The 18,341-nt window shown below is 36.8% G+C and overlaps 1 protein-coding gene across 10 annotated transcripts in view; it reads left to right on the top strand.

Moving 5' to 3' along the window:
* Window positions 1–18,341, top strand: part of CCDC150 (coiled-coil domain containing 150) — a 96,739-nt gene that overhangs the window by 60,133 nt on the left and 18,265 nt on the right. For 9 of the 10 annotated variants that reach the window (XM_049615933.1, XM_049615936.1, XM_049615934.1 and 6 more), the window contains 3 exons: window positions 9,815–9,922; window positions 16,440–16,568; window positions 17,988–18,157. In XM_049615933.1, the coding sequence (XP_049471890.1) occupies window positions 9,815–9,922; window positions 16,440–16,568; window positions 17,988–18,157 (407 nt within the window). Of the gene's footprint in view, window positions 1–9,814; window positions 9,923–10,693; window positions 11,258–16,439; window positions 16,569–17,987; window positions 18,158–18,341 lie in introns of those variants that run through there. The other variant, XM_049615940.1, reaches the window with a different exon arrangement.

Genomic DNA, 18,341 nt, shown 5'->3' with positions numbered 1-18,341 from the left:
TGTAAGAAAGTGGTTCAGGTTCATTTTTCAGCATGTCACTGTCCAGTTTTCCGAGCCCCATTTGCTGATGAGACTGTATTCCATGGATATTCTTTCCATGGATATGGATATTCTTTCCTGCGTGGTCAAAGATTAGTCAGCTATATGTTTGTGGGTCCATTTCTGGGTTCTCTATTCTGTTCCACTGAGTGTCTGTTTTTGTGCCAGTACCATACTGTCTTGATGATTATAGCTTTGTAATACAGCTTGAAGTTGGGATTGTGATGTCTCCACCTTTGGTTTTCTTTTTCAAGATTTCTTTGGCTATTTGGAGTCTTTTCTGGTTCCATACAAATTTTAGGGTTTTTTGTTTTTGTTTTTGTTTTTGTTTTAGCTCTGTGAAGAATACTGGTGTTATTTTGATAGGTATTGCACTGAATATGTAGATTGCTTTGGGTAGTATTGACATTTTAACAATATTTGTTCTTCCTATCCAGGAGCATGGAATCTTTTTCCATTTTTTTGGGTCTTCAATTTTCTTATAAGCTTTCTATAGTATTCAGTGTATAGATTTTTCACCTCTTTGGTTAGATTTATTCCTAGGTATTTTATGGTTTTTGGTGCAATTGTAAATGGGATTGAACCTTGATTTCTCTCTCTGCTGCTTTGTTGTTGGTGTATAGGAATGCAACCGATTTCTTTGCATTGATTTTATAGTTTTGACTTTGCTGAATTCATGGATCAGTTTTAGCAGTTTTGGGGTGGAATCTTTTGGTTTTTCCATATAGAGTATCATGCCATCTATGAAGAGTGAAAGTTTGACCTCCTCCTGGCTGATTTGGATGCCTTTTATTTCTTTGTGTTGTCTGATTCCTGAGACTAAGCCTTCCAATACTATGTTGAATAATAGTGGCGAGAGTGGACACCCTGTCTTGTTCCTGACCTTAGGGGGAAAGCTCTGTTTTTCCCCATTGAGGATGATACTAACAGTGGGTCTTTCATATATAGCCTTTATGATCTTGAGGTATGATCCTTCTATCCATACTTTCTTGAGGGTTTTTATCAAGAGAGGATGCTGTGTTTTGTCAAATGTTTTCTCTGCATCTATTGAGAGGATCATGTTCTTGCCCTTTCTTTTATTGATGTGATGTATCACATTGATTTGTGGATATTGAACCAGCCCTGCATCCCAGGTAAAATCCTGCTTGGTCGTGGTGAATAATTTTTTTAATGTATTGTTGGATCTGGTTGGCTGGTATCTTCTTGAGGATTTTTGCATCCATGTTCATCAGGGAAATTGGTCTATAGTTCTCCTTTTTAGTGAAGTCTCTGTCTGGTTTTGGAATCAAGGTAATGCTGGCTTGCTGGCTTCATAGAAAGAGTTGGAAGTGGGGCGCCTGGGTGGCTTGGTCGGTTAAGCGTCTGACTTCGGCTCAGGTCATGATCTCACGGTCCGTGAGTTCGAGCCCCACGTCGGGCTCTGTGCTGACAGCTCAGAGCCTGGAGCCCGTTTCAGATTCTGTGTCTCCCTCTCTCTCTGCCCCTCCCCTGTTCATGCTCTGTCTCTCTCTGTCTCAAAAATAAATAAACGTTAAAAAAAAAAAATTAAAAAAAAAAAAAGAGTTGGAAGTTTTCCTTCCATTTCTGTTTTTTGGAACACCTTCAAGAAAATAGGTGTTAACTCTTCTTTAAATGTTTGGTAGAATTCCCCCAGAAAGCCCTCTGGCCCTGGACTCTTGTTTTTGGGAGATTTTTGATTACCGATTCAATTTCCTTACTGGTTATGGGTCTGTTCAAATTTTCTATTTCTTCCTGTTTCAGTTTTGGTAGTTTATATGTTTTTTGGAATTTGTCCATTTCTTCCAGATTGCCCATTTTATTGGCATACAATTGCTCATAATATTCTCTTATTATTGTTTGTATTTCTGTGGCGTTGGTTGTGGTCTCTCCTCTTTCATTCTTGATTTTATTTATTTGGGTCCTTTCCTTTTTCTTTTTGATCTAACTGGCTAGGGGGTTATCTATTTTGTTAATTCTTTCAAAGAACCAGCTTCTGGTTTCATTGTTCTGTTCTACTGTGTTTTTTGGTTTCCATAGCATTGATTTCTGCTCTAATCTTTGTTATTTCCTGTCTTCTGCTGGTTTGGGGTTTTACTTGCTGTTCTTTTTCCAGCTCTTTAAGGTTTAAGGTTAGGTTGAGTATCTGTGACCGTTCTTCATTCTTTAGGAAGGCCTGGATTGCTATATACTTCCCTCTTATGACCGCCTTTGCTCTATCCCAGAGGTTTTGGGCTGTGGTGTTACCATTTCCATTGGCTTCTATGTACTTTTTAATTTCCTCTGTAACTTCTTGGTTAGCCCATTCATTCTTTAGTAGGATGATCTTTAGTCTCCAAGTATTTATCTTTCCACATTTTTTCTTGTGGTTGATTTTGAGTCTCATAGCATTGTGGTCTGAAAATATGCACGGTATGATCTCAATCTTTTTGTACTTGTTGAGGGCTGATTTGTGTCCCAATATGTGATCTGTTCTGGAGAACATTCCATGTGCACTGGAGAAGGATGCATATTCCACTGCTTTAGGAAGAAATGTTCTAAATATATCTGTTAAGTCCATCCGGTTCAGTGTGTCATTCAAAGCCATTGTTTCCTTGTTGATTTTCTGATTAGATGATCTGTCCATTGCTGTAAGTGGGGTGTTGAAGTCCCCTACTGTTATGGTATTATTATCAATGAGTTTCTTTATGTTTGTGCTTAACTGATTTATATATATGGGTGCTTCCACATTTGGAGAATAAATGTTTACAATTGTTAGATCTTTTTGGTGGATAGACCCCTTAATTATGTATAATGCCCTTCTTCATCTCTTGTTACAGTCTTTGTTTTAAAGCCTAGATTGTCTGATATAAGTATGGCTACCCTGGCTTTCTTTGGCTGACCATTAGCTTGATAGATGGTTCTCCATCTCCTTACTTTCAATCTGAAGGTGTCTTTAGGTCTTAACAGTTTTTTGTTCTTTTGTTTTGCCTTTCAGATTTCACATAGAAGTGAATGGTATTTGTTTTTCTCTGACTTACTTCACTTAGCATAATACCCTCTAGGTCTGTCCATGTCATTGCAAATGGCAAGATTTCATTCTTTTTTATGGGTGAGTGATATTCCTGTATGTGTGTACACATTTCTGCCTTCTTTATATATTTTGGACATTTAACCTCTTATCAGATATAGCATTTGTAAATATTTTCTACCATTCAGTAGGTTACCTTTTCATTTTGCTGATAGTTTCCTTCATGCATAAACTTTTTACTTGATATAGTCCCAATTGTTTATTTTTGCTTTTGCTTCCCTTGTCTGCAGGTACAGATCCAAAAAAATACTGCTAAGACCAATATCTAAGAGTTTACTCCCTGTTTTTTGTTTTGGGAGTTTTATGGTTTCAAGTCTTACATTTAGGTCTCTAAACCATTCTGACTTTATTTTAGTGTATGCTGTAAGAAAGTGGTCCGGTTTCATTCTGTTGCATGTAGCTGTTCAGTTTTCCCCAGTACCATTTAGTGAAAAGACTGTCTTTTCCCCATTGTGTATTCTTGCCTCCTCAGTTATAGATTAATTGACCATATGAATGTGGCTCTCATTCCATTCCATTGATCTATGTGTCTGTTTTTGTGCCAGTACCATACTATTTTTATTAATATAGCTGTGTGGTATTGTTTAAAACCTGGCCTTGTGGGGTGCCTGGGTGACTCAGTCGGTTAAGCGTCCGACTTCAGCTCAGGTTATGATCTCACAGTTGTGAGTTCAAGCCCCACATTGGGCTCTGTGAGACAGCTTAGAGCCTGGAGCCTGCTTTAAATTCTATGTCTCCCTCTCTCTGTGCTCCTCCCCTGCTCATGCTCTGTCTCTCTCTCCTTCAAAAGTAAATAAAAACATTAAAAAATAAATTAAAATAAAATAAATAAAATAAAATAAAATAAGATCTGGCCTTGTGATACCTCCAGCTTTGTTCTTGTTTCTCAAGATTGCTTTGGCTATTTGGGGTCTTTTGTGGTTTCATACGAACTTTAGGATTATTTATTAAGAATTCTGTGAAAAATACTATCGGTATTTTGATAGGTATTGCATTTAATCTGTACATTGGGTAAAATGGACATTTAAAAAGAATTTTTAAGTTTATTTTGAGAGAGAGAGAGCATGCACTCACAATCCGGGGGAAGGTGGTGCAAAGAGAAGGAGAGACAGAATCCCAAGCAGGCTTCACATCATCAGCACAGAGTTTTCTCTGTGTTTTGGGGGTTTTGGGGGTTTTCTATGTATCGCATTATATAATATGCAAATAATGGCAGTTTAGTGTCATATGCAAATAATGACAGTTTACTTCTTCCTTACCAATTTGACTGCCTTTTTTTTTTTTTTTTTTGTCTGATTGCTGTGGGGTATGACTTCTATTACTATGTTGAATAAAGGTGATACGATTGGATGTCCTTGTCTTGTTCCTGATCTTGGAAAGCTTTTAGTTTTTCACCATTGAGTATGATGTTCACTGTTGGTTTTTCATATATGGCCTTTATTATGTTGACATATGTTTCCTCCAACCCTACTTTGTAGAATTTTTATCATGAATGGATGTTGTATTTTGCTTAATGCTTTTTTCTGCATCTATTGAGATTATCGTATGGTTTTTATCCTTACTCAATGTATTGATGATATTTTTAATGTGTTGTTGGATTCAGTTTGCTAGTATTTTGTTGATGATTTTGGCACCTGTGTTCATCAGAGATAATGGCCTAGAGTTTTCTTTTTAGTAGAGTCTTTGGTGTTGGTATCAGGGTAATGCTGGCCTTGTGGAATAAATTTGGAAGTTTTTCTTCCTCTTCTATATTTTGGGAATAATTTGGGAAGGAAGAAGAGCCGTAAAAAAAGAATGAAATCTTGCCATTTGCAATGACATGGATGGACCTAGAGGGTATTAAGCTAAGTGAAATACGTCAGAGAAAAACAAATACCACAGGATTTCACTTCTATGTGGAATTAAAGGCAAAACAAAAGAACAAAAAACTGGAAACAGATTCATAAATACAGAAAACTGGTGGTTGACAGAGGGGAGAAGGGTGGAGGAATGGGTGAAATAGGTGAAGGGGGGATTAAGAGATATAAACTTCCGGTTATGAAATAAATAAGTGACAGGGATGAAAAGTACAGCATAGGGAATAATGTTATAATAACTTTGTATTGTGACATATAGTAACTACACTTATAGTAAGCACTTTGTAATATATATAATTATTGATTCACTGTGTTGTACATCTAAAATTATATAGTATTGTATGTAAACTATGCTTCAATTAAAAAATTTTTTTAAATGTAGGGGCGCCTGTGTGGCTTAGCCATTTAAGTGTGTGACTTCAGCTCAGGTCATGATCTCACGGTTTGTGAGTTTGAGCCCCGCATCAGGCTCTGTGCTGACAGCTCAGAGCCTGAAGCCTACTTCAGATCCTGTGTCACCCTCCATCCCTGCCCCTCCCCTGCTCACACACTGTCTCTCTTTCTCTCTCTCTCTCTGTCTCTCTCTCTCTCAGAAGTGAATAAACATTTAGAAAAGTTTTTTTTTAATGTAGTTAATGAAACCACAGTAGTATTAGCAGAACCTGTTACTTTAAATGTTTACAAGTCATCTGTGAAGCCATCTGATCCTTGACTTTTATGTATTGGGAGTTTTTTTTTTTTTTTTTTTAATTACAGATTCAGTTTTATTACTAGTAATCAGTCTGTTCAAATTTTCTATCTCTGATTCAGTTGAGGGAGATTGTATGTTTCTAGGAATTGATCTACTTTTTTCTAGGTTGTCCAATTTGCTGGCATTTAATTTTTCATAATGGTGTCTTATAATCATTTGTATTTCTGTGATATGGTAGTTATTTCTTCTTCATTTCTGATTTTATTTGAGTCTTCTTTTTCTTGATGAGTTTGGCTAAAGGTTTATCAGTTTTGTCTGTCTTTTCAAAGAACCAGCTCTTGGTTTCATTGATCTTTTCTATTCTTTCAGTCTCTATTTTGTTTATTTCTACTTTAATGTTCATTATTTCCTTCCTTCTGCTGGCTTTGGGCTTTGTTTTTCATTTTCTAGCTCCTTTAGGTGTAAGGTTAGGTTGTTAATATGAGATTTTTCTTTTTCCTTGAGGTAGGCCTGTATTGTTGTACACTTCCCTCTTAGAAGTGCTTGTGTTGCATCATGTGTCATTTGATTAGAGCATTTGGTCCATTTACATTTAAAATAATTACTGATAGGTACTTATTGGCACTTTGTTCATTGTTTTCTGATTGTTTTTGTTTGAGGTTCATCTTATCACCTATAAACTGAGGAGGGGAAAGCATACCTCTCATCTACTTTTCACTAGGAAAGCTAGTCAACATTACAGACTAGGTATATAGATTATTACAGGCACAGAAGAGCCTTCTCCTTTGTGAAACTAATGATCTCATAAAAACTATGACCAATGATTTTGACCTTCTTTCATCTTTCCCAAGAGAAATTAAATGTATTGTTAAGTATATAAGAAAAAAAACAAATGTTCATAGCCAACTTAAAGCCAAATTTTGGCTGGGAATAGGATACATTTTAAAATTAATTAATGAGCTGATATCTATGTAACCTTTTAGACCTCAGTTATATCCTTAGAAGTTATCCTCAGAATCTTAAGGAAAATATTACTTTCTACTCCTATTTCTACAACAAGGGCTTAAAATTTTTGATAGTCTTTGAAAGCTGAAACACTTGAAACTATTGACTCACTGGTGTTTTTATGTCATACCTTGGGTTGGCACATTCCAGACTGACTTCATCAACCCGAGGGAAAGTGCTCTTAAAGCATAATACCCTTGCAATAGTTTAAAGGAAGAGCTGCATACTAAGTATAATCAAAATAGTCTGCTGTGTTCTCTCTAAATTGAATAATTGATTAAAAATATTACCTATGAATCATTTGATAAAAGATTACATTTTAGAATTGACTTCATGATTGGTATAAACACTTGGTTTCAGGTGTTAATGTAGACTGTGTCAGAAACTGCTTTCCCTATTCAAACATGGTATGAATTACATTTTCAGTGCTATATTCTATTCCATTTTATAAATATACCAAAATAGATTTATCCTTTCTTCTGTTGATGGATATTTAGGTAGCTTCCAGTTTCTTACAAACAACACTAAAATGATGAACTGTTGTACAGGTCCCCTTGTATTCATGTAAAAAATTCTCTAGCTAGTATAATTCTCAGAAGAAGAATTACTAGGTTGTAGGATTTACAGATCTTGAATTTTACTGGAGTTTATTAAATTTCTCCTGGGGCGCCTGGGTGGCGCAGTCGGTTGAGCGTCCGACTTCGGCCAGGTCACGATCTCGCGGTCCGTGGGTTCGAGCCCCGCGTCAGGCTCTGGACTGATGGCTCGGAGCCTGGAGCCTGTTTCCGATTCTGTGTCTCCCTCTCTCTCTGCCCCTCCCCCGTTCATGCTCTGTCTCTCTCTGTCCCAAAAATAAATAAAAAACGTTGAAAAAAAAATTTTTTTAATTTCTCCTGAAAGTAGTTCTATCAGTCTTGAAAGCAGTCTTTAAAAAAAATTTTTTTTTAATTATTATGTTTATTTACTTTGAAAGAGAGAGAGAGAGACAGAGTGTGAGTGGGGGAAGGGCAGAGACAGAGGGAGACACAGAATCCGAAGCAGGCTCCAGGCTCTGAGCTATCAACATAGAGCCCGATGCAGGGCTCGAACTCACAAACTGTGAGATCATGACCTGAGCTGAAGTTGGACGCTTAACCAACTGTGACACCCAGGTGCCCCAAAAGCAATCTTTGAGTATAGAGTTACATGTGCTAACATACATCAATTTTTTTTTTAACGTTTATTCATTTTTGAGAGAGAGAAAGAGAGGCAGAGTACAAGTAGGGGAGGGGCGGAGAGAGAGGGAGACACAGAATCCAAAGCAGGCTCCAGGCTCTGAGCTGTCAGCACAGAACCTGATGTGGGGCCTGAACCCACAAACCATGAGATCATGACCTGAGCCAAAGTCAGCTACCTAACCAACTGAGCTACCCAGGCGCCCCTAACATAGATCAATCTTATAAAATAATACTGTACACTGTTTAGGGATACATTTATGGTAAAATTGTTAAAAAGGATTAAAAATGATGAACAAAGGACCTTGACCTAAGTTACTGCAGTTCCTGAGACTGGCTGATAAGCTAATAATGGAAGTTGCTTGACTTTTAATGACACAGAAAAACCAGATCTCTGAGCGGCAGCACAATTTATTTGCTTCTGTATTCTTTCCCATGTGAATGTCCTGAATTAGAAATCATGCCAAATAAGACACTCAATACAAAATTTAAAGTGCTTGTAGATGAGAACATCCCATCTAAAAAGTTTCAGGGCATTTTACTGTGTGCCCAGAGGCTGAGTTAGGGCAAATTATCTGAGGAATATTGTAGAATAAGGATATTCTGTTTGCTTGAAGAAAAGCAAATCTCAAAGTCTTCAGAGTTATTCAGCCCATTTTCCATTAGATTCTATGGGTTAACAGCAGCTTGCTTGTTTAAAATGAGAATAATTGTTGCATGAATACTTCCCTTTAGAGGCAGTCATTTTAATTCTGAACCTTAAGTGAAAGTCATGATTAACTTTTACTGATGGTTTTAGGGAGCCATAGCACATATTTTATAATGTACACTGTGGAAAAGAGCAATAGAAACAGGCAGAGATAAAAGAAGGATTCTGCTTGATAGAACAAGAGAGATTTCCTGAGACAAAATGTATTTTTATGCAGTCCTTCAAATAAAAATACTAATATTAACAATCAAAATTTAACAGTTCCTGAAAGTGTGCAGTAACTCCAGCCAAGAAGTGTTTTCCCTCCACAGGTAGGAAACAAGACACAGAGAAAGGAAAAAGTCAATTTAAGTAAAAAATTTTGGATGACATTTTGTCTGATTCAGGGATTCATTATTGATTTGTATGAAAGGGTTGGATATAAAGGGAAGAAAATGTGGGAAAACACAATTTGGAGATTAGTGAGTAAATATTAATGATTTCATTCCCCCAAATGATCATTTTCTTTAAAGAGAAAGCCGTAATTATCTTTCTCAGTTAAAGTATAATTCATCATATAAGAATTTCATTTACTCAGATTTTATAATTCTGTCAGTAAAACACAAGAGTCTGTGTCATCTACTTGCACGTTGACAATTCTCATTATCCATAGCCAAAATGGTTTTTGAATGTTAGGTATCACAATTTTTTTTTAAGTTGAAATTATTACCCCCAAAGTCTCACTGTTACATTCATAAGTCATGTTAATTTGGAGTTTCTAAAAAAATTCTTGAATGTTTATTTTTGAGCTAGAAAGAGAGAGACTGAATGTTAACAGGAAAGGGGCAGAGAGAGAGGGAGACACAGAATCTGAAGCAGACTCCAGGCTCTGAGCTGTCAGCACAGAGCCCGAGGCAGGGCTCAAACTCACAAGCTGGGAGATCATGACCTGAACGGGAAGTTGAATGCTTAACCAACTGAGCTACCCAGGTGCCGCTGGAGTTTTCATAAGCAATAGAAACCAAATGAGTTATCTCAGTACGTATAAATGGCTATAGCCTACTTTTAGCTATTGAAATAAGCTCTGAGAGTTGAAATAGCAATCTTTACATGATTAGGAAAACTTAGGATTGCTTCTACAAGTTTTAAGGATTCTCTGTGATTTTTCCAAACTCATGACATCATTTTCCTTTTAAAATATGTAAATATATATATAATTACTCTTTATTTTATTATTCTTCTGTTTTATCCTAGATAAAAGTTAAACAGTTAGAAGAACAACTACATTCTTTTACTGAAACCAGTTCACAGAATGACCATCTACGCAAGTTGAACAAGGCTCTAGAGGGCAGCTATATGCAGGTGTGATTAATAGCTATAAAACAAATTGCTGTTATATTGTTTTAATTAGGTTTTAAGAAATTGATGCCTTTCTCTCCACCTTACCATACAGTCCCAGAAAGATGAATATTCTTTCACTTGACTCAATTCAACAAACATTTTTTAAACACCCGCAATGTACAAGGTTTTGCCAAACTGTAGAGAAATAAACATACCTGAAGCAGGATTGGGATATTCAACTTATGTTCTAATTGGAGGCTTAGGAATATACTCATAAACTTTATTATAGATTTAGAAGTTAAGTCTTTCAGAAGAAAAATAGAGTGAGCCGTTCATAGGGAGCATCATTATAATGAAAGCATTGAGAAACACTTTCATAGAGGAAATGGTTTTTTAATTATAGGCAAACTTAGAACTCAGTGGCAACAAGATAGGACTGCAGGAGACAGCTCACTTGAAAGAGGTTAGTGGTATAAATGCTTACTTGTCATCAGGGTGACTGCTGAGGCTACAATCCTTTTGTAAGTCACATAACATTTTAACAAATGAATAGAGAAAGTTAGACAAACAAGATACAAAACATTTAGTGAAGAAAATAATCCAAGAATGTGTAACCAAAAGAAAGTGATTCATTTCAGTGATTTACAAATTTACCATGTGTACATTTTTTTTTTTTACTCAAATATGTTTGACTTCTATTAGCTATAATATTTCTGTTTCTATACCCTTGGTAACCAAGGAGCTAGAATGTGTCTTCAAATAGAATACTGTTAGGGTTCTAACCATCTGACTACTGGAAAAGAGGGCCTCATTAGATACACTCTCCTACAGGGAATTTGATTTAAGGAAGGCTTGTTTCTTCACCAGGACAACTTTACAGTGTGATTTCTTCGTTCTGAAAGCAAAGGAACACATTTTCAAGTATATTTTCTATCACAGCTTCATTAGAACTTTGTGTTGTTCCTCTTCATAAAAGGAGCGCTCATTGAAAAATAACTCTAGGTTTAGTTGTTTTACTGTTTTTGATTGGTGATGCCTCCAAGAAAAAGGAAATCTCCGGAGAGGCCTGCATCTTCGAAATTCTTTGAAAGCTATAGGCCCCATGTAAACAATATAAAGGAAAGAACTTCATCAGTTGGTTTACCCAGTGTTATTCCAAACTCTGCACGCCGCGTGACCTTTGCATCTAACCTCACTTCTTTGAGAGCTTCTCAGGAGATTGGAGACTCTAGAATCTCTCTAAAGACTCTTTTGAATGCTATTAAAACCATGGAGGGAAGACTGGAAGGTAAAATAGACATTCTTGCTTCAAGACCATTAATAAATGAGTCACCAAATTTTCTTAAACAGGATTCGGTAAGTGGAGACCACAAACTAAATCATAAGGAAATTTCAGATTTATACAACAATGAAGAAAAGTAGTAACAATTCAGAAAGATAATATATGGAGGTATGAGTAACAAGAAAGTTAGGTTCTTCACAGATAAGAAAAATTGACAATGTGGATTGAAACCATTATTTTGGTTATCACATGGTTAATTTTTAGACATAGAAAGATTTTGATTAACAGTAGCCATTGAGTTTTTTTAATATGATTTTGAGTTTTTACAAATTCAAAACATCCACCTAATCTTTTTTTTTTTTTAATAATCTCTTTTTTTTTTTTTTAAACGTTTATGTATTTTTGAGACAGAGAGAGACAGAGCATGAACGGGGGAGGGTCAGAGAGAGGGAGACACAGAGTCTGAAACAGGCTCCAGGCTCTGAGCTGTCAGCACAGAGCCTGACTTGGGGCTCGAACTCACGGACTGCGAGATCATGACCTGACCCGAAGTCGGCCGCTTAACCCACTGAGCCACCTAGGCGCCCCTCCACCTAATCTTAATATTCATGGTAAAATGTTTCAAGCCTGATTTTAAAATAGAAATACATTAATCAATGCCCTAAGAACTTGAACATTGGAGAAAATTTTTTTTGAGTATTATCTTAGTTTTAGGTTGTTTTTAGATGTGAACCTTACAGTATAGTCTGAATGCCTTACCCAAGTTATTGGTGAAAATTATAATAAAATTGAAAACAACAACTGCTTTATAAGAAAAGCATGAACCAACATTTATTGAGAGCCTATCATGTCTCAGGCTTTTCTTTATTTATGAGAGAGCATGTGAGCGGGGAAGAAGAGCAGAGGGAGAGAGAGGGAGAATCTTAAATAGGCTCAGGGCAGAACCCAATGTGGGGCTTGAACCCATGACCCTTGGCCAAAATGAAGAGTCAGAGGCTCAACTGACTGAGCCACCCAGGTGCCCATGGAAATTATTTTTGAAAGAAAACTTTTGAGAGCATACATCTTTGCTTGATGTTTAAAAATAGAAAGTTCTGTATCTTGTCTTCAAGAGTTGGTAGCTATTTAGATCTTTTCTCTAAACATTTTTGCTAGTGACATTTTCATATGTATCTTAAAAACCCTGGTAAAAGTATATATCCTTCCTTGTGTCCATTTCTAGAACAAAATTCTGTAGGTTTTCAGAGCCTATGAATTGGCATCCTTTGTAATATTCTTAGATCCTTAAAGAAAAAGTATTTCAAATGTTACAGGTAGAAAGTTTTAAGGAAGTGTAATGTTGAGGAAGATGTGGGGAAAAAATATTCTTTGTTGTTGCTGTTGGAAGTATAAAATGGTACAACTTCCTGTGGAAGACAGTTTAATACCTATCATTTCACCCCACAGTTGTACTTCTAGGACTTTCTCCTTCAGATATACTAGCTTATACATATGACATGTTTACAAGATTACTTATTGAAGTATTGCTTGTTAATAGCAAAAGACTGGAAGTAAGCAAAATTTCATCAATAAGACACTAGCTAAGTATATCATGGTGTATTCATGGTTTGGAATACTGCTCGAACATATGTATATAGTATATACATACATATGTATGTATGTATTATTAGGTTAAAACAACCAAGGCTCAGAAGAGTATACATAATATTTTATTATTTGTAGAAGGGGTAGGAGAATAAAAAATATATCCATATGTGAGTACATATAGATATTTTCACTTATAATGCATAGAATATCTCTATCATGGATAATAATAATATAATAATAATAATAATAATAATAATTGGCAACATTATTTTTGAGGAGGGAAACCAGGTGACTGGGAAATTTTCCACTTTACCCTTTTGTATCTTAAGAGTAATGTGAATGTGGGACACCTGGTGGCTTAGTCAGTTGGGCAGCCTGCTTGGGCTCATGTCATGATCTCATGGTTTGTAAGTTCGAGCACCACATTGGGGTGTGTCAGCTGTGCTGACAGCTCAGAGCCTGGAGCCTGGTTTGGATTTCGTGTCACCCTCTCTCTCTGCCCCTCTCCCACTTGCGCTCTGTCTCTCAAACATAAAAATAAACATTAAAAATAAAGAATAATGTGAATGTGCTACCAATTCAAAATCATTTAATGAACATTTCATTTTCAACAAAAGTGAAGGTAGCGAAAGGATGATCTTTTCAACAAATGGCACTGGAGCAGTTGGATATCCATATGCAAAACCAAAAAACCTTTGATCCATACCTCACGCTATATATAAAAATTAAAATGCATCAGAGTCCTAAATGTAAAATCTTAAACTGTAAAACTTGTAGAAGAAAATGTAGGAGGAAATCTTTGTTATCTTGGATTACTCAGAGATATCTTAGATTTGACATCAAAAGCATGATCCCTAAAGGGGGGAAAAAAATGGATGCACTGACACCTTATGCTCTTTAAAGTGTTAAGAGAATGAAGACACAAGCTATAGACTGGGAGAAAATATTTGCAAATCACATATCTGATAAAGGCATTGTCTCCAGAATGTATTAAACTCTTAAAACTCATTAAGAAGAAAACAACTCCATGAAGCAAGTGAGGGGCTCAGTTGGTTAAGCGTCTGACTTCATCTCAGGTCATGGCCTCATGATTTGTGAGTTCAAGCCCCAAGTTGAGCTCTGAGCTGATAGCTGGGAGCCTGGAGCCTGCTTTGGATTCTCTGTCTCTCTTGCCACCCCTCCCCTGCTTACGCGTGTGCTCTCTCAAAAATAAATAAACATTTAAAAAAAATAAGGTTACAGAAAAGAAAAGTCAAAAAAAAAAAAGATATGTGGATGATAAATAAGTAGTTGAAAAGATGTTAAACATCAGTCATTAGGGAAATGCAAATTAAAACTGCAGTGAGATACACATCTATTAGAATGTATGAAACTGAAAAACTGTTCATAGCAAGTGTTAGGATGTAGAACAACTGGAACTCTCCTAACACTGCTGAAGGGAATGTCAGATGGTATAACCGCTCTGAAAAATGCTTTGGTAGTTTCTTTAAAAATAAAACACTTCGTATAACCCAGCCATTCCACTTCTAAGCAAAGATAAATGAAAGCATATGTCTACCCAAAGACTTGTACACAGCTCTTCACAGCAGCTTATATCTTAAAGCCGGAAGCAACTCAAGTGTTGGTGAATGGATAAGTAAACTGTGGTATGTTCTACAATAAAACACTCTTCAGCAACAGAAAGGATTGAACTACTGCTACATCAAAATTAATCTCAAAATAATTATGCTGAGTGAAAGAAGCCATACAAAAAAAAGAGTACATACAATATGATTCCATTTGTATAAAATTCTAGAAAAAAAAACTATTGTGACAGAAAACAGATTAGTTGTGTGGAGGTGTGGGAACAAGGAGAGACAGAAAGGAGAGATTACAAAAAGGCATGAGGGAACTTTTTTTTTTTCATGTTTATTTATTTTTGAGAGAGAGAGTATGAGGGAGAAGCAGAGCGAGAGACACAGAATCTAAAGCAGGCTCCAGGCTCTGAGCTGTCAGCACAGAGTCCACTGCGGGCTCTAACCCACCAAACTTGAGATCAGGACCTGAGCTGAAGTCAGATTCTCAACGGACTGAGCCACTCAGGCGCCCCCATGAAGGAACTTTTGAGATGATGGAGGTGCTTATCTTGATTATGGCTTCAAGAGCTTATACACGTCAGAACTATACTTTAAATATACACAGCTTCTTGCAGGTCATTTTTACCTCGGTAATGCTGATAAAAAAGAATAGTGTGAATGTATTACCTATACAAAAGTTAATTATATTAAAACGTTTAACATTTTTAAAATGACAGAACTATAGAGATTTAGAACAAATTATTGGTTGCCGCAGGACCGGGGATGAGTTTGGGAGAGTGTGTATATACACAAAGAAGTAGCACATGTGAATTCTTTTGTGGTGATGGAATGGTTCTGATTGTGATTGTGATGGTTCGTGAATAATGTGCACGAGATCAGATTACATACAGCTATGTGCGCGCTCAGAGATGAATGCAGGTTTTTAAAAAAGTGGTGAAAACTGTGTAAGTTCTGTGGGCCAGTTAATCTAGTGAACAGTAATGTACCAAAGTCAGTTTCCTAATTTTGATGTTGAACTACAGTAGTGTAAGATGTCACCACACCATTAGGAGCAGGGTGAAGAATACATGGGATTCTTTTCACTACTTTTGCAACATCCTGTGAATCTAATTATTTCAAAATATTTTAAAAATAATATTTAAAATACTGTGATCATTTGAATGTGTAGAAAAAAGAAAAAAAGTATTTCAAGGATATAAAATTCTCATACTTCTAATTAGGATGCATTCTTCTATAACAGTATTTTCTTGACACTACTTATTCATCTTGGCTTTTGTTATATTCTTTCAGTTGTTATACAGTAAAACCTTGGATTGTTCTGCGAGTGCTCTGCAAGACAAGCAAACATTTCTAAAAATTTTAACTTGATAAAAGAGCGATGTCTTGCAATATGAGTAGTGTGTGATGCCAGACATCACATGATCACAACTGAGCTGATGGTTCTTGAAATTTGCTTTGAGGGGCGCCTGGGTGGCTCAGTCGGTTAAGCGGCCGACTTCAGCTCAGGTCACGATCTCGCGGTCCGTGAGTTCGAGCCCCACATCGGGCCCTGGGCTGATGGCTCAGAGCCTGGAGCCTGCTTCTGATTCTGTGTCTCCCTCTCTCTCTGCCCCTCCCCCGTTCATGCTCTGTCTCTCTCTGTCTCAAAAATAAACGTTAAAAAAAATTTTTTTTTTTTAAATTTGCTTTGATACACAAGTGCTTTGGATTACAAACATGTTTCCGGAATGAATTATGCTCTCAAACCAAGGTTTTACTGTATTTTTAAATTCCAGGATAATCAGTCCACCACCCCCACCATTTTACATCTAACCTTCATAGTCTTATCTCCTTTATCACTTACCCTGTATTTTCATGGAGATTGACATATATTAGGTTTGCTCATGTTTATTCACACAGATGTTTTTTTTTTTTTGCTTTGTAGTTTTCTTTAAAGGGAAAAGTAGCTAATAAAGTTGGTTTTTTTATTATAGTGGATGAGCATATTTAATTAAACATTTTAAGTTTGGTGTCCAAATTGCTTTTTCTTATTCTAATTGCTGATTTATAGTGCTTTGGACAAATTATTTATCATTCCTTGTTATCTACTAAGGTGAAATCCATTCTTGAAAAGAATGAAGAGGAGCTCTCCCGAGCAGTGAAGTGTCGTGATGCAGCCCTAAAAGAGAGTCAGAAGTTGAAAGGGGACCTTGAGGCTTTGGAGGACAGAGAGAGCAAGAAGGCAAGGCATCAATCCTTTTTGAAAGTTTGTTATTGAAATGAGGTGCTTAAGAAATCTTGCGCAAGTCGTATTCCTTCATTTCTTGTTACCTTTGGTAAGAACGAGGATTGATCAGAGGAGCTTTTTTTTTTTTTTTTTAAGATAACTTTAGAAGAGCTGTAAAATATTTTCCTTAAAAATACATGATTTAATTCCCAATTGTTTTTGTTTTTGTTTTTTATTATTTTTTTAAACGTTTATTTTTGAGAGAGCACACGAGAGCAGGGGAGGGGCAGAGAGAAAGGGAGACAGGATCCAAAGCAGGCTCCACCCTGACAGCAGACAGCCCCACTTGGGGCTCTGACGCATGAACTGTGAGACCATGACGTGAACCACAGTTGGACGCTTAACAAACTGAACCACCCAGGTGCTCCTGTTCTTGTTTTAGAGAGAGAGAGCATGTGCGCACAAGCAGGAGAGAGGGGCAGAGGAAGAGAGCAGGAGAATCTTAAGCAGGCTCCACAGTCAGTAGAGCCTGATGCAAGGCTTGATCCCACAACAGTGGGTTCATTACCTGAGCCGAAATCAAGAGTCAGACATTCAACTGACTGAGCCACCCAGGCGCTGCTAACTGCTGTTGGTTTTGGTTTTTATTTTATTTTATTTTATTTTACTTATGAAAGAAAGAAAAGAAAGAAAAGAAGAGAAAAGAAAAGAAAAGAAAAGAAAAGAAAAGAAAAGAAAAGAAAAGAAAAGAAAAGAAAAAAGGAAAAGAAAAGAAAAGAGCACAGGCTGGGGAGAGCCAGAGTGAAAGGGAGAGAAAGTATCTGAAATGTGCTCTGCCTTGACAGCAGGGAGCCCAGTGCGGGGCTCACACTCAGAAACTATGAGATCATGACCTGAGCCAAAGTCAGACGCTTAACCAACTGAGCTACTCAGGCACCCCCCAGTGTTTTTTTAACTTCCAGTCTTGAAAGTCCTAATGTTTTCTAATGAAAATCATCTGACCTTGGTAACAGTAACCTTCCTACTATGTGTTACTAACATGTTCCTGATTCTGATGGGCTTCAGGTGTGTTCTCTTCTGTCCCAAGATAACTGATCAGGGCCAGAGCAGACCAGCCTGGGACCACATCTAGAACCAGGAAGTTGTTGATCCCATTGTCTGCAGTTCATACAGATGTTATGACATGACAAAAGTTGGGAAGTGCTGCAGAGTTCTCCATAGGGTGGCTGGCGGTGGGGGGCGGGGGCTAGTTTTCTTTTCTCAAAGTCACAATAACTTAAGATCTTAACAATAAAATAAAATATGCTTCAATTATTCCTCTTAGCATTTTGCCATGCTTGGTTTCCATATTCTTGCCTAGAAGTAATGGGACTCAGCAGCAGTGGAATAAGGAGAAAGGATCAAATATCTTTGTATTGTTTCATTTTCTGTTAGGTGGGAAACTTTCAGAGACAACTGGCAGAGGCTAAAGAAGACAACTGCAAAGTTACGATTATGTTGGAAAATGTGCTGGCTTCTCACAGTAAGATGCAAGGTGCTCTGGAAAAAGTACAAATAGAGCTTGGGCGGAGGGATTCAGAGATTGCAGGCTTCAAGAAAGAAAGGTACTGGAGATTTTTTTTTTTTTTTTTTTTGTCTTTGTGCATGTAATGGAGCATGTCTGCTCCATTATAGTAAGGAGTGGCATGCAGTCAAGAAACAAAGTCACTTCATTTTTTAAGTTTATTTATTAATGTTTGTTTATTTATTTTGAGACAGCAAAAGCATGTGAGTAGAGACGGGGGGGGG

This window comes from Panthera uncia, assembly GCF_023721935.1.
Source record: "Panthera uncia isolate 11264 chromosome C1 unlocalized genomic scaffold, Puncia_PCG_1.0 HiC_scaffold_3, whole genome shotgun sequence".
In the NCBI taxonomy this organism is placed as follows: domain Eukaryota; kingdom Metazoa; phylum Chordata; class Mammalia; order Carnivora; family Felidae; genus Panthera; species Panthera uncia.
The sequence above is the reverse complement of the archived record's forward strand: the minus strand, read 5'-3'. Positions and strand labels throughout refer to the sequence as shown.